This window comes from Lycium barbarum, chromosome 9 (assembly GCF_019175385.1).
Source record: "Lycium barbarum isolate Lr01 chromosome 9, ASM1917538v2, whole genome shotgun sequence".
Lineage (NCBI taxonomy): Eukaryota > Viridiplantae > Streptophyta > Magnoliopsida > Solanales > Solanaceae > Lycium > Lycium barbarum.
This window is the reverse complement of record NC_083345.1, coordinates 41205349-41226077: the sequence shown is the minus strand read 5'-3', so window position 1 is coordinate 41226077 and position 20729 is coordinate 41205349. Positions and strand designations below refer to the sequence as shown.

Below are 20729 nucleotides of genomic sequence, written 5' to 3'. Positions count from 1 at the left end.
ATAACTGGAATAGATTAGGTCCTTTAGTTAAGTTGATTCCTGTTGGTTTTCATCTCAATGAAGATATTGAGGAAATGGAAGAAGTTATGACAAGATGGTTCATGGAACTTTGAGCTGCTTCAAGACACAGTTCCTGAAGAAAATGTTGAGCATATAAGGTCTGAGTTAAGTATCAAAGAAAGTGGGATGTCAAGTGACAAGGCTTGGTGGTTATTGACAAGTACAGGTAAATTCACAGTGAGTAGTGTTTGGGAGGTAATTAGACAGCAGAAACAGCAAAGCTGGTTTTTCAAAATGATGTGGACCAAGGGCTTACCATACAAGATTTCATTCTTCTTATGGAGAGTATGGTATCAAAAGTTACCAGTGGATGATGTTTTGGCAAGAATTGGTATAAATATGGTTTCAATATGCTAATGTTGTACTTTCCTCAATAGGAGACAATGACTCACCTGTTTCTAACAGGTGAGTTTGCGACAGATATTTGGCAAATTTTTTCTTCAGCGGCTGGAGTACAAGGTCCATTTGTGTAGATTAATCAAACAGTTTCTAAATTGTGGATAGCAAAATATGGTGCTTAGTTGAAACCAATTTATCAGGTTGCTCCTGCAATCATCATGTGGTAGGCGTGGAAAAGAAGGAATACTATTGTTCATGGAGGGATCATGTCAAGAAATAAGGCGATTTACAAGATCAATAGGAACTTATGACAGCTGGCAAAGTTCAAGTTCTCATGGTTAGATATTCCACATAGTTGGCCTCTTTTGGTTCAGTTTTTGGAGAGGTATAAACCAAAAGTGACCAGTAAAGCAGTAGCATGGAGTTGTCCTCCTAATGGTTGGTATAAGTGTAATACAGATGGGGCTTACAAAAGCAGCACATGTCAAAGTTCTTCAGCCTTTTGTGTCTGAAATAGTGAAGGAAATTTAGTGCATGGGCTAGCATGATACCAGAAGCATCTTGCATTGTTGCTGAAGCAAAAGCAATCCTTGAAGGGGTGGAATATTGTGTTGAACATCATTTGCTTCCTCTGATAGTGGAAACAAACTCACTTGTGATGACTAAAGTCTTGAATGATGAACGGAAGATACCTTGGAGAATTTAATTCAAGATTGGAGGAAGAAAGGAACCATACAGATTGTCCATGTATTCAGAGAAGGTAACAAACTAGCAGATTTTTTAACTAACATGGCTGTTCAGTTTGCATGTACTTGTCACATATCAAACTATCAGGATCTTCCATCAGAGGCTAAGGAATTCTAAATGCTGATAAACACCATATGCCTCAGATTCAAGACACTACATGTTAGAGAACCAGACTGAACTACAAAGAGATTGAGAAAATGCATGATCACCGATATCATGCATGCATCAGTCTACAGCCAGGTTGGATTTCTATTTGTCTTCAGCTCACGTTTGTAAACTTAGTTGCTAGTGTAGTTCTATCCAATGTGTGGTATTAATTTTTAGTTCAACCTATTGGAAGAATTTCTTTAGCAGCCTAGAATATGGTATGTGTTGATTGATCATAATCCCCTAGCAAGACAAAGTAGTATTCAGAAACTATAGTTGACACTGATTTTGACAACCACAGCCTAATCCATGTTGGAAGGATTCTTTTGTTGGGATAATGATTCCATAAGCACCTGGTGAGAGCTTTGAGGTGATTTGAAATAACATCAAACCAAGATTGGATTAGCAGCAGTATTTATGTCAATTTTAGTCTTCAGATTAATGTTTCCAGTCTTTTGTGAGGCACTTTTGGCTTTTGTTGCATTTTGCTTTTCTTTTATTTTTCTTTTCCTGTACAAACTTTTTTCTTATGAATAAAACACTAACCAGTCCCATGCTGGTTATTTTGGATTAAAAAAAAAAAAGGACAGTGTAAACAATAAAAACTTGGGAAGAAAAGAAATTGGGATTGCCTCAAAATATTTCCTTAATACAAAAATTCTTCCCTCCTATGTAAGACTTCAAAATTATCAATTACTCCCTTTATCCCATATTACTTAACCACATTACTAAAAATATATATATCCGAAATGACTTGTTTATTTATAAAACCAAGATAAATTTAATTAATTTTTTTCCATCTTATCCTTAGTATTAAATGTTCTTTGAAAATAGTCAATATTAATTAGAATGGATGTATTGGAGAGAGATAAGAATAAGATATTAAAAATACATCTTTCATTTATGATTTCTTAAAGGGCGTACAAAAGAGAAAGTGGCCAAGTAATATGGGTCGGATGGAGTAATTATCATGAACTATACTGAACAATATAAGCACCAAAATGTCAATGCCAAGACGCTACTTTTTCTATTGTCAGCCCCAAGCCAAAGTTCAAGAATCAACAATTTCAGAAGAAAAAAGTTACACAATCTTTTTATATACTAGAAGAAGTTTACAATATTACATGTAACTAAAAGCAACTGTTAGTCGTGACATTGATCGGAAGTCCACTACCACTGCTGGCAGATGCCAGTTTGAATTGAACGGCTCGATCACACTAACAGAAAGAAAAAGAAAAAAAAAAAGAGACAAGAAAAGAATTTCTGAGTTACAGATTACCCGAAGGTAAATCATCTTCTGCCAGCTATATTTATCTAAAGAATGAATGAAAGCACGGGACAGCAAGATCTACAGATTCTACACTAAAATGGCATTTACAGGTAGGAGTAGGAGGAAGACTGTATTAAACTGGCTCAGAAAATGGTGTCAATTGTAAGCTTCCTTCTCTGCGGTGCTTTTTCCGCTATTTGCTTCTCTAGGTCCATAAAATTGGAGCCTTTATGTGCAAATAATCTCCTGAGATTTATCACAGAAAGCTCACTGAAGCCACCTACAGCAAGGTCAGCTTGTCCTAAAACGTACCTGCAAGTTTCAAAGTCCTAAATAAAAATTTGCAAGCAGAAAATACTATCTGCATTTGAGGAAAATTAAACAAGAACATCCAGAACTTGTATTAATATATCATTACATAAACATATTCGTAAGCGCTTACTCCTAAACCCACCCCTCCCCCTTGGGGAGGAAGGGTCTGGGACTCCTTTTTGGCAGCAAAGAACATTTCGTATCCAAGCATAATACAGTTCAAAAGAAAGGAAAATAAAAGAGACATAATCAGGAGATACAGCAATAAGGAAAGAAACCAGAAAACAGTAATACATACGCTGGGTGAGCACCAATAAGTGCTACAGCCATCATTGTACAGTTGTGAGCAGCAGTTATGCCCCTAGGATCGTCCTCAAACACCACACACTTCGATGGCTTTCTGTCCAGCTGCAAAAGATGTTTTTTCAATAGGTAAGCTCCAGCAAAACCAAGAGAGTCCAAATGAAGGTTTGTGTTTTGGTCTGCGCTTAGAAAGCATGGAGGATAGAATAGAGAGTGTATAGTTGCAGTTGATCTATTATTTAAGTGGTAGCAGGTCAATATTGATAGGATTTAGCAAACATTGGACGAAGATGTAAGTTCAAACAAAATATTGGAACTGCCACCAGATTAAAAGAGAAAATGAAGCATTTTTAGTTCACACACCACACTTCTAGATATTCTTCACCCTCATATGCTAGTAAGAAATAAAATGTGCTAAAAGAAGCCAATATGGTTTTGGTATCCATAAAATGTAAGAAATGCACCAGTCCAACACTCAAAATACACTTCAGCCTTACCTTCACAGCTGCAGAAAGAAATCTATGTGCTATAGACTCCATTCCATCCTCCTCTGTCACAATTGCCTGCATCAACAGCATGACGGTTGACAACATGCACATGTTAATAGCCAACCACATTGTATACTCATCTCTACGGGAACATAATTAACTACCTGGAAGTACTTCATGAGCCCCATGCGCTCTAAAGCTTCAACCATATTTCTGCGATCAAGACTTGACACAACAGCGCAAGGGATACGAGCAGTGGATACAGCATCCAACCATTCTTTCAACCCTTCAATTGGTTCTGAAATCTAAAAAGAGGAGAAATTATGATGATGTTTTTGTGCTCATGAAAAACACAGCATCTCATTCTGCAAATATGCTTTACTTTGAGAAGATTGTCATAATAGAGTTGGGAAAGCCTTGTCTTCAATCGATCTCGATCAGCTTCATTCTTCTTTCTTAAAAGCACCTATAATTGCATAGGATTTCTCAGAAATAGACATTTTAATAAGGAATTGAATAAATAAGAAAGGATTTATACAAAACTAGGAGCCCGTTTGGATTGGCTTATAAGTTGGCTTATAAGCTGTTTTCAGCTTTTTTGAGTGTTTGGCTGGCCAGCTTAAAGTCATTTTATGCTTAAAATAAGCTCAAAAAAATAATTGGACCCATTTGACTTAGTTTATCTAAAGCAGCTTATAAGCTGAGCCAAAAAAAATAAGTTGGACTACCCCAACTTATTTTTTTCAGCTTATAAGCTGCAAACAGCTTTAAGCTGTAAGCCAATCCAAACGGGCTCTAGAAAACAATCTCGCAAAAGTGATTTAAACCTATAAGTTTGTTGAGATGACATTTTGAAACCCCCGGGCAACCCTCTTTTTTTCTGGAGAGCCTGATCAATGCTATTTATTTCTTTTATCTCGGTGATTTTCCATAGAGATATGTTGTGTTTTAGTGTTTTACCTCCTAAAGAGCTGAAGAAGTCCTAAAAGCAAACTCAAACCTCATAGACCACTATTTCTACAATCAAAAAGAGATGTACACCGACTCATGCGTATAGAGGCAAATTTCTCAGAGGATTTAATAATTTTAAAAAAAAAAAAAAAAAAAAAGATTGATGGGCCACAGACTTGGACAAAAATTAAGAAAGGACACTATCCGGACTCATTGTTCAAATAAAGTACGCACTCATGACTTGTATGATCATTAAATCCTAACCTTATGCAGAGCATCATCTGTAGCTCCATAAAGTAACAGCCGCTGCACGCTACCATCTCCAGGAATCTCTAATCCTGCACATAACCAAATGATAAATAATTTATCTATTAAAAATATAAAGTCAAAACTAAAAGCATCTACAAACTGTGGAAAGTAGTCATTGTCTTTCACAGGTCAGAAAATCATTCTTTAGCTATTTCATATCTCCCATAAACTACAGCGATTAGTTTTATATCATAACCTTCCCAATTGATTAAAATTGCAAACCTACGGGTCTTTAGGATTATGCTTCTTATATGATTGCACACCATAAGTTTCTTACAATGGCTCATTTTCCATGGAACGAACATTGAGACGGCTCACCGTCGGATCATAACATTTTTTTTATTTGGGGGGGATTAATCACTCTTTAGTCCCTGCCCCCTCTCCTTCCCCCAATCTCAGATATAGGTGAATTTGGATTGATAGAACCAGAAAGAATCTGACTTATATATTTATGAATCTCAGTAAGAATTGAAAAAAAGAACAGTTACCACTCTCACTGTCGCAGATATATATGGAGATACTTAAAAATGCCAATAAGACCCACGATTATGTACAGGTGACATGTCACTGGTACTCGAGATGGATATGTGTATTGGCGGCAAACAGCTAAATCCTATCACAATCCCCATTTTCTTTTTCTCTTTTCGAGAACTTTAGAAATTTTATTAAAATCCATTTCCCTCTCAAAGGATTTTTTTTTTCCAAATGAAGGGCAAATAATTTCACTGTACGGCCAATAAAAAATAAAAGTATGATTCTGTAATTCAATCCCACTCGGATTGGCTTATGCTTTACTGCTGAAATAATATTGATATTTGCATGCAACCCAAGTGAAGAAATTTAATAACACAGAGACAGAAAAAATGGCTAGTCACTCACCTTCTTCAGAGGCAAGTTGATTCCAGGCATCCAACTTCAGAGCCCGAGAATCTGCCTGAAAAGTAAGATGTGGAAGTACATTGTCAACAAAGAAATAAATGTTCTGACTTCCACTCAAGTAGAAGAAAGAACTCAGCAACGCCATTAGTGTGAGCTTCATTATTAGAACATTAATATCTTAGCACATCTTTGTTCTACTTCTACAATTATCTTACACATTCTGTTCAGCAACATGTCTAGAGGAAATCAATCCAAACATAGTCTTAACTCTCTCCTCCATACATATCAATATCCAGATATTTAGATATGTAATTAAGATATACAATGTACATATAATTCTCTTTTCTCACTCTATCAAGTTCTTCTTTCTTAACATTAAACCAAGTTCTTGTTGCCTTTTGTATGAGTTCCAGTCCATGCACCTAATACTTCGCCTGATACAAAACAAGCCACCTCTCCCCTTTAGGAGTCATATCTTGAAGTATCAACCTGTTTGGAACTAAACGTTGTTGTTGTTGTTGTTGTTGTGTCTTAAAGCATCAACTCATAGGGTGAGTGACGAAGCATCATAATTTGGGGATCTTGTACTTCTATTGTAGTTTATTCCCATCCATGTTTGTATTTAGAGCAAAGTTCTTTAACATATACATACACACACACACACACACACATATATATATATATAAGAGAGAGAGAGAAAGCAAAGTTCTTTAATCTTCCACACCTAATTTTAAATAAAAAAGGTTTCCCATATAGGAACCAAAATGGAGCACAGGAAAAAAGATGAAGCAAAGAAAAGAAGACTTTGAGTTTGTAAGGCAAGGTCATCAAAGATTCAGACGTTGGGTCTGAATGTAACAAAACCAGCATCCTTCAAGAATTCTTTATAAGCATACAGGAACAAGAAGTGTGCAAACATAGGGCAAACCAACAACAGAAGATTACTTCCTTTTATATGGAGATAATAATTTGCCAGCCAGGCTTTAGAGACCACATTCATTTATACAGCTGATCACAGATCAGGTAACAGTTCACAAATCAGGTAACCTATCTTAATTAAAACCAGTTTGGTCAAAGATTGAGGTCTTACCACCACATTATCCCAAGAGAAAATGAGTCCATAAGCTTCATCAGGCTTCATCGCATAACGGATTCTTCTGAGGAAACCCTCTTGCAGTCTATCGTTTAAAAAATCCTAAATGCAAAAAAGGAACTCCTTGAGTATAGACGTGTTGCCTTGTAGCACCAAAAGGCACAAAGATTAATACACCCTGCTACAAAACTAAACTTCTGGTCTTACCACATCAACTTTGAGCAGTCCATTGGGTCTAAATGTCTCGAAGCCTTCTCCATATTCGGCACCAATTGCCTACAAAATCCAATAAACACAAATAAATACCCCGGCAATCCCATTTTGAACAACAATATCACTATTTGGAAGTCAAACTATTCTTTCAAACATATTTTTAACTATAAATATTATAACGTAGTGTTTTTTAGAATAATGATGGTGCTTGGGCCACCTGCCTATATCTCAAGTACCCAATCGGCAACATGTTACATCCCATGAGCACAAGAACCAAGTAACTCTGTCCAACAAGACTAAAGCACATGGCTAACACTAACCCCTATTTGGATGGTTGTTTCGTTCAATTTTTGTAACCATGGATTTGGTGGTTTTTGTGTGGTTACGTATTTCACTTCTCCATTATACCCCCACCCTCACCCACCCCACCTCCACCCCTTTTCCACCCACCCCACGCTGCCACCCACCACCCACTACCCTCACCCTACCACCCACTACCCCCACCCTCATCCCACAACCACGCACCCCTCCCCCACCCCCACCCCCACCACCACTCCCACCGCGTACTTATTTTTTGTAGTTCCTATTTTATCTTTTACCTGAGTTTTATTGATATATAAAGTTATAAACTAATTTCTAATTAAGAGTTAAGGGTATTTTAGTACACTTATAAGTTATTATACAGTACCATACAATCAAACCAAACAATACAAATGTTATTAAACCACAACAAACGATACAGTCTATCCAAACATTGTGTTCATTAACACAGTACAATACAATACAACACCATATTGTACCATACCATACTGTACATTAATGAACCACGGGAAACAACCATCCAAACAGAGTATAAGGGGTCATTTGGTATGCTGGACAAGTATAAATAGTCCTGGGATAAGTTATACTAGGATTAGAAATAGTGCGGGGACAGATGGTAGAATAATAGTACCAGGATTAGTTACCCCTATAAAACAATAAAAATGAAAAAAATACCCTGAGGTCCCTCAAATCCTTTTTCTACTAAATAAGGTGGAGGTTATTTTTGTAAACAAACAACTTCTTCTTAGAAATTAAGCAACGTACATTATATTTAATACAACAAACCAAACAATAAGAAATAATCTAATCCCAGTATAACTAATCCCGGCATAACTTGTTTTCAAACCAAACGACCCCTACGTGTTATAACTTGAACAAGTAATTTAATTCCAGCACAGCAAAATGGATGAAAAGATTTAAAGACAGTAATATAACTAGAAAAGAAAATAACCATAATGATATTATTCTTAAGCAAATAAAGTACAACAACAACAACCCAGTGAAATCTCACAACGTGGGGTTTTGGGAGGGTACATTGGGGAAGGTAGAATGTACGCAGACCTTACTTCTACCAAAGTAGGACCGCTGTTTCCGAAACACCCTCGGCTCAATAGAAATTATAAAAAGAGATCAGATAAGGCCAAGAAATTCAAAGCGATATGGAAATGAAAAGAGAAATATGAAATACGTACCTCTTCCATAAAAATCTTATTAGGTAAATCTTCAAAGTTCCCATTATTATTATTATTATCATTATCTCCCGTCCCTAAAGCCTTAACAATCAAAGGCTTCGATTTATGTACTCTCTGCAAAGAAAATTGAAATATATATACATACATATATGAAAAGATAAATAAAAACCAAGAAACTGAATTAAATTAGAGCAAAATAGAAAGAACTAACCAGGAATTGGAATTTTTTAGGGAATTGAGGAGGGAAAGCCGTTGATTGTAGTGGGAACTGAGGCTGAGTGCAACTACGGAAGCTAAGGGTACTACTCTCCATTGTTAATTATTAATTTGAGAGAAAGTAAGCCTTTTTTTGTGATTAAAATGAAAGTGGGGCGAAGATGGTTGTTGTTGCTCCGTTGTTCAAGCTTCGGATGGCCCTACCTTCACTTATCTATTTCAGATTTTATTTTCTTTTTGGACCTATATATTTAGAGTTTAGCCATAGTTTGAAATGAAAATGACCACTATAAAAAGAGGAAAATTTCAATAATGTATAAAATTATATTTGCGAACTCATATTTTTTAACTAGTAAAATTTTCCGCTTCGCACGGTCATGAAAAGCAAATTATAAATTTATAAAGAATTTAGTTTGTCAATTTAATTAATATAGAAGATGTAAAAAAGTATTCTTATATATTCCTATAAAATTTTATTCCGTAAATTTAATTGCATCACAAATATAAAATATTTGTGATTTTAGCATGTCAAGAACCATACATAAACTTGCAGACATCCCAACTTTATAGATAGGCTAATCAATATAGGCAACGCTAATATATAAATTTATTACTACATGCATATAGTACAGTAATTTTTTTCTTTTTCATATTTACTTTAAATTCCACAGGGACTCAAACACAAATTACAATGGACTAATATCTTTTAATTGCTCTCTTGTAATTTTTCCTTGAAATAGCTCTTATTTGCTCTCCAAATCTTATACAAAAGCTTTAAAAATATGCTGCTTCTTCAAAATATTACTCCTTTCACTTGAGAGGATGACTCTTTTAGAAGAAGGAAACCAATTCTATTCTTTCTTTCTCATTCTTCTATGGTGAAACACGAAAATCTAAGTAAAGGTGACCTTTAAATTTGAAAATTACTAGAGGTGACTTGTAGGGACCACATGAAGTCAAAACTCAATTAAATTTGGGATTAAGAAAATTGGGGTTGAAAATGTATTTTGCCAAACTTGTTAATCTTTTATAAAATACAAAAAAGACCCCAAACCATTTAATCCAACCCCCCATTTATTTCAAACTCAACATCAGTCCATATCAAAACACACAAACTTCATTCAAAACACACGATCATCTCAACTGCTCCTTTAAACTTTCAAGTTCAAACCCACGAACTGATCTCAACTGCTAAATGTGCCTCTTCAAACCGTCGTCAACCTCTTCAAAAGCCGACTCAGCAACGAACTACTGCTCTCCATTTCTCTCAGGTAAAATCGCTCAACTTTTTCTTCTTTTAAAGTTAGGGTTTTGAAATCATAGTGAGAAAATGATGATTTTGGTCAGAGAAGAAGAAGAAGAAGAAGAACATGGGTTTGTCTGCAATGTTGTTTATTTTGTTGTTCAATGCTTGAGAAACCCTTATTTGTTGTATTTGTTCGAGTTGTTCGGGTTTGTGTGTTTGTAAATAGTGTATGTGGTTGTGAAATTCGGGTTTTTGGTGTTGTTTGTGTTCTCGTTCTCCTTACGAGTTCGAAAAAGGGCTTGTTAGGCTTGACAAAACCCGCATTTGCTCTATTTGTTCCACTTGTTGGGGTTTCTGTGTTGTTAAATAGTATATGTGGTTGCGAAATTATGGTTTTTGGTACTGTTTGTGTTCTTGTTCTCCTTGGGGTTTCGAAAAAAGGGTTTGAATTTTTTTTTGGATTTTTTCCAACAGCTGAGTAAGTTGTTGCAGCAACTTCAGCACTTATTTGACAGTTGAGGTTGGTTTATTTTGTTTAACTTGTGATGGTTGTGTGTTTGTATTGAAACAAATGTTTTTTCTGGTTCAAAAGTTAGAGTTTTGAAATAAAAGTACGAAAATGACTAATTTTGGTTAAAGAAGAAGAGGAAGAACATGGGCGGGGTGTCTATGCAATGCTGTGTATTTTGTTCAATTTTTTACTGTTGTGTGTTTGTAATACACTGATATTGCAGCCTGATAGTGAAATAGATGTTGTTGTCCTATTGTTGTCCTTGTAAGGCTTAGGAAAAATGGCCTTGCCATTTTTTGTTTGTTTTTACCCAACAGCTGAGTAATCTGTTGCAACAGATTTCTAACCTGTTAGTAAAAATCCAACAGTTGCTGAGGTTGTTGCAGCAAGTGAATATGTTGTTGCAACAGATTTAAAATCTATTGAAAATTGTTAAAACAGTTGCTGAGGAAGCTGCTGCAACTGTTCTGATGGTTTCCAACAGATTAGTCTGTTGGAACAACTCCATCATATGTTCCAACAACTTTACTAGTTGTTGCACCAGATTATCCATCTGCTGGAATTAATTAATACAGTTGCTAAGGAAGCTGCAGCAACTGTATTAATATTTTCCAACAGATGTATAATCTGTTGCAACAACTTATGAAGTTGTTGGAACATATGATGGAGTTGTTCCAATATATTACACACTTGTTGCAACATATGCTTCAGCTCTTGTAAAAATTCATTATTTATTTACTTTAAATGGTGCACAAATCAATTGAAAGTGTTTTTGCTTATCTCCTGTGTGCAGATAAAATGTCTTCACGAAAAAGAAAAGGGGAGGAATCATCGAAATCATCTACGGTTAGTAAAAGAGCTAAGGGGCCATCATTAGATGATCTTGCTGAACAGGCAAATATTCTTTCTGAACAAACGGCTGAACAGGAAACCTCTCAAGTAGGAGTTTCTGGCCAAGAAAGTAAAGAAGATCAAGTAGATGAAGAAGAAGAAGAAGAAGAAGAAGAAGAAGAAGAAGAAGAAGAAGAAGAAGAAGAAGAAGATGATGATGATGATGATGTAAATAATGATGACAATGAAGAGGATAAAGTTGCATCTTTTGAAAGGTCGGCGACCGGGGCTGTTGATTCTTCTATTGGGACTGATATTGACAGACCTTCCACTGATGAAGTTGTCAAAACTTTCAGTATTGAGAAGTTCCATGTGCAGATGCCAATGGATAAACTAGGTGATTTGAATGGTGATCTTGTTGTAAAATCAGTCATGGGTAAGCCCTTTGATCACTTTAGGAAGATACTTCAGGAGGAGGACTTCGAGGATTTCTTCAGGGCCATATGTTTTGGCATGTATCTAGATTTGCCTGAGGACAACAATGCAAGGTTTCAAATGACCATTGTGTATGGTCTTCTCAAACGAAGAATTATTTGCAGCAAAACTGCTGAGATATGGATAAACTACTGCGGCATGCCAGTTTGTTTTGGCATCAAGGAGTTTGCCATAATCACCGGACTGAGGTGTCATGATCCTTCTCAGCCTCTTCCTACAGTTACATTAAAGAAGGGAGCCATGACACCCAAGTCATCCAAGGGAGCCAAGCCACCCAAGTCATCCAAGGCAGGCAAGAAAGGCAAGGTTGATGATTATTTGGATTTAGTGGATGTTTGTGGAAAGAGCTACAAGACAGCGGATTTGCTAGCAGACTTGAAGTCAAAAACTATGTCAAGAAAGCACAAGGAGTCATTGTGCTTAGTTTGGTTTGTGAATTCTATTCTTTGGGCAAGGGATGTAAAGAATAATATAGAACTGGGTTTGATTAAACTGTCGGAGGATCATGAGGCATTCAATAACTATCCATGGGGTCATAAAAGTTTTAAGTTGACTGTTGAATATTTGTGCAAAGCTTTGAACCCTAATGTGAAGACTTCCAACATCTATGGCTTCCCTTGGGCCTTCATGGTAAACTTTCTTTCTTCAATGTTTTATCTTTTTAATTCTTTTCCTTCATTGATTATTCTGATTTTTGGGGGCATAATTTTTACTAGGCTTGGGCATTTGAAGCCATTCCTCACCTACGGAATCAAGTCAGGGACTACTCAGAAGAAGTTTGTTTTCCAAGGATCCTCAGATGGTTAACTACTAAAAACAACAACAAAAAAATGAATCTTGATCCTTCTAACCCCCCCCCCCCCCCAAGGAAGCAGTAAGTCAGAATCTGTTGGAAAATATCCCTGAATAGTTTTATAACAAGTAACTACTTGTTGCAACAGATACATTTATCAACTGCAACAACCTCAGAATATGTTGGAAAAATCAAAACAGTTGCTGAGGAAGTTGCAGCAACTGTTCTGATATTTTCCAATAGATAGTGAATATGTTGCAACAACTCCTAAGATGTTGGAACAACTTTATCAGTTGTTGCAACAGGTTCACAATCTGTTGGAAAATATCAGAACAGTTGCAGAGAAAGCTGCAGCAGCTATTTTGGTTTTTCCAACAGCTAAAGAATATGCTGCAACAACCTAGGAGGTTGTTGAAACATATGTGGGGGTTGTTCCAACAGATTACACACTTATTGGTTGAATATATCTGTTTGTTTGTTGTAGGTTGTACATCCAAGGATTATCCCGTCAAAACGAGAGGTGCATATGCCATGCCTTGTTAGTTTAGGGCATAGGGAATCTGTGCATGATGAATTGATTGATCAGATAAAGAAGAATTGGCTGGAGCCACAACCATCATAAGGGCTGGTGTTGTTGATGGTGGTGGTGATGGAGTTGGTGGTGGTGATGGTGTTGGTGATGCTGTTGATATGAATACTGTTGTTGATGTTTCAAGACAAGCAGTGGAAGGTCTTGCTGATAAAAGAAGAGATGATGATGGTGGTGGTGATGGAGTTGGTGGTGGAGTTGGTGGATATACTCCCCAAAGTGGTGGTGGTGGGCAGACCACGGATATCCCTTATAGGTTGGGTAGATATTCTTCAGTTGGTGTCGGTTCCTCCAAGGTGTATACTTGTGCTTGTGAATGCAGTACTTGCAGGCTGAAAATGGAAGGTTTGATAAACAAGGTTGAAGAGTTGCTTCAGACACAAAAAGATACGAATTCAGCTATAAAGTGTTTGATGTCCAAGAGGGGTGTCCAGCCATCCAAAAAGCTCAGCTCACCCTATACTCCTATTGGGATTCGCAAAAGGGCAAAAACAATTTCCAAGGCACTTGCTGATTGTAGAGCAAGGAAAACAAGTACTCCACAGAAGTCTATTACTACTCCTCCTGCTGAAGTTGTGCCACAAGTGCTGAAAAAAGTTGATATTTTCAAGCATGTAAACCCCTAAAAAAAGACGAAGCTTGAAACCTTGATCAAATCCAAAAAGAGTGGGAGAGCACTGTACTCAATGCATGAATTTGGGGCCGAAGACTTCAAGGTTATGACAAACATGCACGAATGGTGAGAGGATTGGGTAAGTTTCAACACTCATATATATGTATATAATTCAGTATGCTGTTTGAACAAGTCATGTAATTCGATGAACTTGTTGCAACAAGTTAACTAGTTGTTACAACAAGTTACTAACTTATTGCAACAAGTTAACTAGTTGTTCCAACAAGTTAACAACCTGTTGCAGCAAGTTCACTAGTTGTTCCAACAACTCTAACTACCTGTTGCAGCAAGTGGCTGACTATTTTGATACTTTTACTGCAGTATGTAGATGAAATCTTGTTGCTGATGCGTATGAGGCAGCTCAATTTCCCTGAGTACTATGATTTCTCTGATAGAATCATGGACCTCAACTTCTACCATCACTGTCGCAACAGGTACTTAGGATTGTCCGATGAGTCTACAAATGTGGGTGTCGTGCCCTATGATCAAAGACTTGCTCTCTTTAGGTGGGACGATGATGGTCTCGCTTTTCCCAGAGGTAGTGTGCCCTACCCAGGTGGCTGCGAGTGGATTGGTGCCAAAAGGATCATAGCTGTCATGAATATTAATGACAACCATTTTGTCACTGTTGAGATCATCATTGAGGAGGGTATCATAAATGTTTATGATTGCAACATCCTATGTAATGATGACGGTGCTTTCTTCTGCCACATGCAGTCGTTAATGGATTTGTTCCCCAAGTTGCTAAAGCAGAGTGGCATGTTCTCACACTTACTTGAAAAGTTGCTGAATGAATCATGGAAGTTTGTTCGGAAGAAGGATATCCCCCGCAATGAGACCAATAAGGCATGTGCTTCCTGGTCACTTGCTTTTGTTGAAGCTTTGCTTACCCGCACGAATATGACCAAGCCCGATACCTTATTGAGTGACAATACTGTGGAGAAGATGCAATGGAGGTGGGCTTGTGGAATTATTGATAAGGTGTTGGAGCCCTAATGTGGGGACAAACAGTTTCTCTTAAACTATGTTTGCATTAAATAATTTCTCTCATATTTTGCTTGCATTTGAATTATGGTGGATGAACACATTATGTAAATTTGTTAAATATATATTATATGCTCAGTACCCTTATATATTGTTTAAGTTGTTTCAGTAGTTTTACGCAAGTGACAGATATGTTGGAACAAATACCTAAGTTGTTGCAACAAGTAAGCAATCTGTTGGAACATATGGATCTTCTGTTGCAACAATTTACTTAGTTGTTGCAACAAGTGAGGTAGTTGTTCCAACAAATGTGTTACTTGTTGGAGAGAGCTTCAGTTATTGTCTCTGTGTCATAACAAAATGCAACAACTAAGTGAGTTGTTGGAACAACTAAATCACCTGTTGCAACAAGTGAGTTAGTTGTTCCAACAGATGTGTTACTTGTTAGAGAGAACTTCAGTTATTGTCTCTGTGTCATAACAAAATGCAACAACTAAGTGAGTTGTTGGAATAACTAACTTACCTGTTGCAAAAAGTGAGGCATCTGTTGGAACATATGGATCTTCTGTTGCAACAATTTACTTAGTTGTTGCAACAAGTAAGGCCTCTGTTGGAACATATGGATCTTCTGTTGCAAATAATCCAGCAGCTGCTGAAGATGTTGCAACAAGTAAGGAATCTGTTGGAACATATGGATCTTCTGTTTCAACAACCTACTTAGTTGTTGCAACAAGTAAGGCATCTGTTGGAACATATGGATCTTCTGTCGCAAATAATCCAGTAGCCGCTGAAGATGTTGCAACAAGTAAGGAATCTGTTGGAACATATGGATCTTCTGTTGCAACAATTTACTTAGTTGTTGCAACAAGTAAGGCATCTGTTGGAACATATGGATCTTCTGTTGCAAATAATCCAGCAGCTGCTGAAGATGTTGCAACAAGTAAAGAATCTGTTGGAACATATGGATCTTCTGTTGCAACAATTTACTTAGTTGTTACAACAATGCACTTGCAAATTGATTAAGTATTCCATTGTTTATCACTAAATATGGTTGATTTCCTTTGTTTATCACTAAATATGGGTGAATCGAGTAGTTCACATCAATTCTCTCTAATGATCACTTGATTTAGTGCATGCTGGCTTAGGAGATCCTCTTCGCTGACTAAACATACATCAAATTGATTAAGTATTCCATTGTTTATCACTAAATATGGTTGATTTCCTTTGTTTATCACTAAATATGGGTGAATCGAGTAGTTCACATCAATTCTCTCTAATGATCACTTGATTTAGTGCATGCTGGCTTAAGAGATCCTCTTCGCTGACTAAAAATACATCAAATTAATTAAGTATTCCATTGTTTATCACTAAATATGGTTTATTTCCTTTGTTTATCACTAAATATGGGTGAATAGAGTAGTTCACATCAATTCTCTCTAATGATCACTCGATTTAGTGCATGCTGGCTTAGGAGATCCTCTTCGTTGACTAAAAATACATCAAATTGACTAAGTATTCCATTGTTTATCACTAAACATGGTTGATTTCCTTTGTTTATCACTAAATATGGGTGAATCGAGTAGTTCACATCAATTCTCTCTAATGATCACTCGATTTAGTGCATGCTGGCTTTGGAGATCCTCTTCGCTGACTAAAAATACATCAAATTGACTAAGTATTCCATTGTTTATCACTAAATATGGTTGATTTCCTTTGTTTATCACTAAATATGGGTGAATCGAGTAGTTCACATCAATTCTCTCTAATGATCACTCGATTTAGTGTATGCTAGCTTAGGAGATCCTCTTCGCTGACTAAAAATACATCAAATTGATTAAGTATTCCATTGTTTATCACTAAATATGGTTGATTTCCTTTGTTTATCACAAAATATGGGTGAATCGAGTAGTTGATCACTAAATATGGGTGAACCAAGTAGTATCTGCTGCAGCTAGTATAGTATCTGCTGCAGCATGTGAGTAATCTGCTGCAGCAAGTATAGTATCTGCTGCAGCATGTGAGTAATCTGTTGCAACAACTATAGTATCTGTTGCAGCGGCTATAGTATCCGTTGCAGCAAGTACAGTATCTATTGCAGCAAGTACAATATATGTTGCAGCATATGTAGAATCTGTTGCAACAATTGTAATATCCATGCAGCAAGGTGATTAAGTTATTGAACAAATCCTTACTCGTGTTGGATAAAACATAAGTTGTAACACATAACTTAGTTGAAAAAACATCAACATATAACTTGGTTGTTGCAACAGATTTATTACTTGCTGGAAGTTAAACATAAATTACAATGCTAAGAAACAATAACATTACAATGTCATAAAGTTCCAACAGATAACTATTGTTAAAGCATAATGCAATTTACAACTATGGAGCATTTAGGCTTGGACATGTTGTTTTTTTGTGGCCAGCTGTTTTGCATAAAGAGCATTTGTTTTTCCTCGTTGGAAATGATTCCCCGATTCTACACCTCCTCTTTGTCCGCCTTCTTCCGGGTTTGCTTGGATCAACATATGGAGGAGGTATCTCTCTCTCTCTAAAATCTCCAAAGGAACTTCCCAAGATTCTTCAGAAGGCACAGGACAAATTTCCTCACAATACGCAATTATGTAATTCTCCACCTTATAATATGGAGATGAGTAGTCATAAATCCGCCTTCCAAAGTCGTCACCATATTGGACACGAAGCGCTGCCATTGCATGTGGACAAGGTATTTTGTCTAGGTAAAAAACTCTACAAGTACAAGATCTACTTTGCAGATCGTCTGTCGCAACTGCACCGTGACCGATGACGCTGAACTCGTAGTTGGCTATTTGATGGGCTAACAACTTGTTCCCCAAGTTGACAAATTTTGAATTTTTTTTTTCAACTGAAGGAACAAAGATGTTTGGTGAGTCGATGAACTCCATACGTCTCTCATGAAATTTTTCTGCAAATCTCCTTTTTATGGCATCAAATAAAGCAGTAATGGGAAACTCTCTTTCAACATTGAACATTGAATTCACCGACTCAGCAATGTTTGACGTCATAAGATTATACCTGTGAAAATAAAGATCTTCAGTTATGGTCTTTGTGTCATACCAAGATGCAACAACTAAGTGGGTTGTTGGAACAAGTAACACACCTGTTGCAACAAGTGAGGTAGTTGTTCCAACAGATGTGTTACTTGTTGGAGAGCGCTTCAGTTATTGTCTCTGTGTCATAACAAAATACAACAACTAAGTGAGTTGTTGGAACAACTAAATCACCTGTTGCAACAAGTGAGTTAGTTGTTCCAACAGATGTGTTACTTGTTGGAGAGAACTTCAGTTATTGTCTCTGTGTCATAACAAAATGCAACAACTAAGTGAGTTGTTGGAACAACTAACTTACCTGTTGCAACAAGTAAGTTAGTTGTTCCAACAGATGTGTTACTTGTTGGAGAGAGCTTCAGTTATCGTCTCTGTGTCATAACAAAATGAAACAACTAAGTGAGTTGTTGGAACAACTAACTACCTGTTGCAACAAGTGAGGTAGTTGTTCCAACAGATGTGTTACTTGTTGGAGAGAGCTTCAGTTATTGTCTCTGTGTCATAACAAAATGCAACAACTAACAAACCTGTTGCAACAAGTTAAGTAGTTGTTCCAACAGATGTGTTACTTGTTGGAGAGAGCTTCAGTTATTGTCTCTGTGGCATAACAAAATGCAACAACTAACTGAGTTGTTGGAACAACTAAATTACCTGTTGCAACAAGTGAGTTAGTTGTTCCAACAGATGTGTTATTTGTTGGAAAGGTAATGTATGAATACCTATTTCCGGGGAAGAATACCCTGCTCCATCTGTGGAATCCAACACGTTCAAGATGTTCGGCGGCCCCAGGGACGGTATCTCTGATTTGATTGAAATGGTCATTGAACTCATCTATATTGTACGATTTTGCTGCTTTATAAAACTGAGATATGACCATCGTATTGTGAAAGGTGGTTCGGAGATTTTCCCCAAGGTGCTTCATGCAACAACCATAATGAGATAAAGGGAAGACAATTGAAACTGCCTTTTTGATACTTGGATGCCTATCAGAAATTATGCACAACTCTTTGGTATCATTTACAAAGCTTCTCATTTGTTCAAAAAAATACTTGTATGAGGCATCACACTCCTTGTCCACTACACAAAATGCCATAGGAAAAACATGATTCTCCGCATCTTGCGCCACGGCTGACAATAACACTCCTTCGTACTTGCTCTTCAAGAATGTCCCATCGATAGCTATGACTTTTCTCATTTGCGCAAAACCAAGCATCCAAGCCTTGTAGGCTACAAAAAAAGTACTTGAACTTCCCATTAGCATCAACCTTCAATGTCGTCTTGCTTCCTGGATTTGCGGAACGAAGCATATAATGGTACGCATTAAGCACTGCATACCCGTGCTCATGTGTCCCCCTTGTCAAAGATTTTGCAATCTCCATGCCCTTCCAGACCTTCCAATAACTTACCTTACAACCCAATTTTGTGCGGAATGATTGGCTCATATCTTTTGTAGATGGGCCTTTACCGTCGGGAAACCTATCTTTGAAGTATTCACCAATGACTTTCGCTGTGGCGTGTGGATTATGGCTAGTAATATGCTTAGAACCATATGTGTGATACTTTACGTAGGTTGTAATACAAAATCTGTCAGAACTTAAAAGCTTCATAGCCCTCAGCCACCACTTGCACTCCGGATGAACACATCTAAAACAATACACAGTGCGCGAATTAATCACATTCTTGAGTGTAAAATCTTTCTTCACGCAAGCAAGTTTCAACATAGTTGCTAGTTGTTCCTTGTTCTTGAATGACATTCCTTTATAAAAGCCTGTTTCATCGTCTTGAACATGGCTGCACTGTGAAGATTGTGTAGAACACGGTGTATTGCACGCAACTTCGGGTGTAGGAATCGGCTCACCCCCACTTCCATTATCTGGAATATCCATATCCATATCTACCGCATCCAATTTATCATTTAACACATCTTGTTGGTCTTGACCTAAATTATGGTTCTCTACCGGGCTTCCAACCACGTATACCCTTAAAATGGGCCTAGCTACATCATTCAAATAAGTATGCAAGCGATCCTGATCGGTTATCTTAAAAGGCAAGACCCTCTGGTTTTCAAAAGAGCTATGCATGTAAGTGATGGCAAGATCTTTCGGTTCATAAGTTAATTCACAATAGGTGATGATTAAGTTCACAAAATCATCAAACACAACATCTCTTTGGACACTCATCGCTATCGTCTCTAACATGTGACTACCCTTCCATCGCCAAATATATCGATTGTTCTTCTCGATCCATTCGCCATGGCAATCAACACCTATTGTTATTGATTCCCCCATTAATGCTACCTGAATATATTTTGTTTTTTTTTAAAAAGGTCATGACTGTATAGTAACAAAATACAATAACTTAATGACTTGTTGGAACAGATGAATCAGGTGTTGCAACAAGTGGATTACCTGTTGCAACAAGTGCTATCCTTGTTGCACCAACTAACTAATCTGTTGGAGTCAGCTTCAGTTTTTTGAGTTCTGTTTAATCCAAAGACAGTTCAATGTCCAACAGATTAGTGAGTTGTTGCAACAAGTAAATTACTTGTTGCAACAGGTAATGCACTTGTTGCAGCAACTAACTAATCTGGTGGAGTCAGCTACATTTTTTTTTTTGGGTCCAGTTTTTGGGTTCTGTTGGACTGAAGCTGAATCTGACGGATCAGTGAGTTGTTGCAACA

The 20729-nt window shown here is 37.0% G+C and overlaps 1 protein-coding gene across 1 annotated transcript; it reads right to left on the bottom strand.

Moving 5' to 3' along the window:
• Positions 1-2358: 2358 nt before the first annotated feature.
• LOC132611421 (5-amino-6-(5-phospho-D-ribitylamino)uracil phosphatase, chloroplastic) lies at positions 2359-9069 on the bottom strand. The gene is made up of 11 exons (XM_060325850.1): positions 8837-9069; positions 8626-8739; positions 7106-7174; positions 6896-7000; positions 5806-5860; positions 4882-4955; positions 4049-4132; positions 3831-3971; positions 3676-3741; positions 3174-3283; positions 2359-2875 (listed from the first exon to the last, which is right to left on the bottom strand). The coding sequence occupies exons 1-11, from the start codon at positions 8936-8938 to the stop codon at positions 2707-2709; spliced, it is 1089 nt and encodes a 362-aa protein (XP_060181833.1). The 5' UTR covers positions 8939-9069; the 3' UTR covers positions 2359-2706.
• Positions 9070-20729: the final 11660 nt, after the last annotated feature.

Excerpts from the sequence above, each read along its gene's own strand:
- LOC132611421 (XM_060325850.1), bottom strand. The coding sequence starts at position 8,938 with ATGGAGAGTAGTACCCTTAGCTTCCGTAGTTGCACTCAGCCTCAGTTC. Across the intron at positions 5,861-6,895 it reads TCTCTTGGGATAATGTGGTG|GCAGATTCTCGGGCTCTGAA; the intron begins GTAAGACCTCAA and ends CTTACTTTTCAG. Across the intron at positions 3,284-3,675 it reads TTCTTTCTGCAGCTGTGAAG|CTGGACAGAAAGCCATCGAA; the intron begins GTAAGGCTGAAG and ends CATCTTTTGCAG.